Source organism: Lathyrus oleraceus, chromosome 1 (assembly GCF_024323335.1).
Source record: "Lathyrus oleraceus cultivar Zhongwan6 chromosome 1, CAAS_Psat_ZW6_1.0, whole genome shotgun sequence".
Lineage (NCBI taxonomy): Eukaryota > Viridiplantae > Streptophyta > Magnoliopsida > Fabales > Fabaceae > Lathyrus > Lathyrus oleraceus.
In genome coordinates, this window is record NC_066579.1 from 405,192,736 (window position 1) to 405,195,599 (window position 2,864).

The window sequence follows — 2,864 nt, forward strand, 5'->3', positions numbered from 1 at the left end:
AAAGTCAAAGTATGGTCAAAGAAAAAATAATAAGGAAATAGTCAACAATGATTAATGTTCATAACGATTCAAAGTCAATAACATTCAATCAATGAAGAAAAGTCAATAATAATTAAAAGTCAATGGTAATGGTAAAGTCAACAATTATGATAAAAGTCAACGTATGGAAAAAGTCAACAATAATGATAAAAGTCAACATTGGGCAGAGCATGGTTAACAATATTGAAATGATCAAAGTCAATCAATAGTCAATTATAAGTCACAAACAAACAAAATATAAAGATTAACAGATAAACTTTGAACTATTAAGTAAAATAAAATGTAAGGTGGACCAGATGAAATGTTTTATGGTGTATCAGATGAATATAGCATGAGCAAAAAAAGAAGAAAAAAAAGAAAATGGAAAAGGAGTGGGGCAAAATTGGGGTATGACACTCTGCATCAGACTTAGAATATATCAAAATATCATCGATGAACACAACCACAAACTGATCTAGATAAGGATGGAAAATCCTATTCGTATATTCCATAAACACTTCATGCGCATTAGACACATCAAACGGCACCACTGAATACTTATAGTGATCATATCTCGTTCTAAACGCTGTCTTCGAAATATCTTATGGTTTCACATGAATCTAATGATAACCTGACTGCAAATCAATCTTATTGAATGCGCAAGCACCAACAAAGTGATCCATTAAATCGTCAATTCTCGAAAGAGGATACTTGTTCTTGATAGTCACTTTATTAAGTTGTTGATAATCAGCACGGAACCTCATGCTACCATCTTTCTTTTTGACAAGTAACATCGGTGCTCCCCAGGGCGAAACACTCGATCGAACAAACTTCTTCTCAAGCAACTTTTTCAATTGCTTCTTCAGTTCACTCAACTCTGAAGCATACATTCTATAAGGATCCATCAACACATGACTAGTACCAGGTACTAAGTCTATAGCAAACTCAGTCTCGTGCTCTGGCGACAAATCACTAGTATCATCTGGAAACACTTTTGAAAAATTACACACCACTGTTAATTCGCCAATCGCACATTTTCTTTCAGACTTCATAGAAGTTGATATCATAAACACCTCAGCCTCATCCTTCATGCATCCATCTGCTTGCTTAGCAGACACGAACAACTTGTCACTTGCTTCAAATTCTGGAAATGATACTGACTTTTCAAAATAATTGATATGAACTTGGTTGAAATTTAACCAGTACATTCCAAGGATAACATCGAGTTGATTCAACGGTATAAAAACTAAGTTCATCTCAAAACTCTTACCATAAATAGTTAGCGGATGATTCAAACACACCCACGGATTAGTCACTGAACTGTTAGACAGGGTATCAATAACCATACTCCCAACCATAAAAGACAACTTTAAATCTAACCTCTCAGCACAATCAAGTAAAATAAAAGAATGTGTTTCACCACTGTCATAATAGAAATAAACAAAATATCATTAATAAAACACGTACCTCAAACCAATATGTCTGAGCTAGTAGTCTCTGACCTAGTCAAAGCAAAGACCTTTCCTCCGGACTGAACCTTCTTAGGTTTCTTGAAATGACTACTAATGTGACCTAGTTCCCCACAGTTGAAGCAAGTCGAACTATTACTCTTACAATCAACAATAAGATGTCTAGTCTTTCCACACTTGAAGCATTTCTTCTCAAAACTCATATAGTCATTGGCCCGATGACCTGTTACCCCACACTTAAAGTACTTGATTAAAGCGAGAGTCTCTCCCCCATTTGGAATTTTATCATCTAAATCTTTATGCTTCCCTTTATCAGTTGTATCATTATATGGTTTTCCATAAAACTGATTATTCCTTTTCTTCTTGTTAAGACTCTTGTAATGAGTAGAACGAGCTCTACAATCCTCATCATATATCTTGCATTTATTCACCGACATAGGAAAATGGAGAATCTTTTGATAGCCAATATCTTGCTTGATCTCGGGACGCAATTTTCTTTCGAACTTGATACATTTTGACCCCTCAGCAGCCACACCATTGTAGTATGGACAAAACTTCACCAGCTCTTCGAACTTAGCAGCATGCTTAGCAATTGTCATATTTCCCTACTTTAGCTCAAGGAACCCGATCTCCTTCTTACTATACACGTCCTCTAAAAAATACTTCTCCAAAAATTTAGCCCTGAACACAGCCTAAGTAGTCTCAATACAACAACCTCTAGTCTCTGACGTGCATTATCCCACCAGTCTTCGGCCTCTTCAGACAACTCGTGAGTACCGAACTTCACCTTCTGAACTTTAGTGCAATCCATCACTCGAAAAATACCTCAATCTCTCTGAGCCATATTTGTGCACCCTCTGGATCATATCTTCCCTTGAAGGTCGGAGGATTGTTTCTCTGAATCTTCTATAATCCACGAAACTCATCACCAACCTGATTTTGGTGACCTTGCAGCGCTCGAGCCATTGCTTTCGAAGCATCAACAATCGCTCGGTCGTTTCTTCCTCCTGCCATATTCTGAATACCAGTAAACAGACATTAGAAGAAATATTGCATCGACAATGTTCACACACTCGTCACATACTAAGGAACATATAACATTACAAAAACCTGGTTGGATGGAATGACATGCTTTGATACCACTAATTGTAACACCATAAACCCCAAAACTTATGTAAAAATAATTACTCGACAATTTAAGGTTTCGCCAACGACAACCCTTCAAAACTCATCAAAAACATGTGACAACACGCAACGAAAAATAATTTCATAACAACTTCATAAATAAAGTATTGAAATTTAAAACACCAAATTCAACATTAAATCAAAAATATAACAAACGCCTTGTTCCCGATATTACAATATCAGAGCACTAAA

At 36.0% G+C, this 2,864-nt stretch overlaps 1 protein-coding gene across 1 annotated transcript; it reads right to left on the bottom strand.

Annotated features, from left to right (window-relative positions):
- Positions 1-638: 638 nt before the first annotated feature.
- LOC127111710 (uncharacterized) lies at positions 639-2,086 on the bottom strand. The gene is made up of 2 exons (XM_051046197.1): positions 1,521-2,086; positions 639-1,440 (listed from the first exon to the last, which is right to left on the bottom strand). Exons 1-2 carry the CDS (start codon positions 2,084-2,086, stop codon positions 639-641), a joined length of 1,368 nt encoding a protein of 455 aa, XP_050902154.1.
- Positions 2,087-2,864: the final 778 nt, after the last annotated feature.

Bases quoted from the DNA above. Each gene is read 5' to 3' on its own strand.
- LOC127111710 (XM_051046197.1), bottom strand. From the start codon at position 2,086: ATGACAATTGCTAAGCATGCTGCTAAGTTCGAAGAGCTGGTGAAGTTT. The intron at 1,441-1,520 runs GTCAGAGACTAC...CTATTATGACAG, and splicing joins AAGGTCTTTGCTTTGACTAG to TGGTGAAACACATTCTTTTA.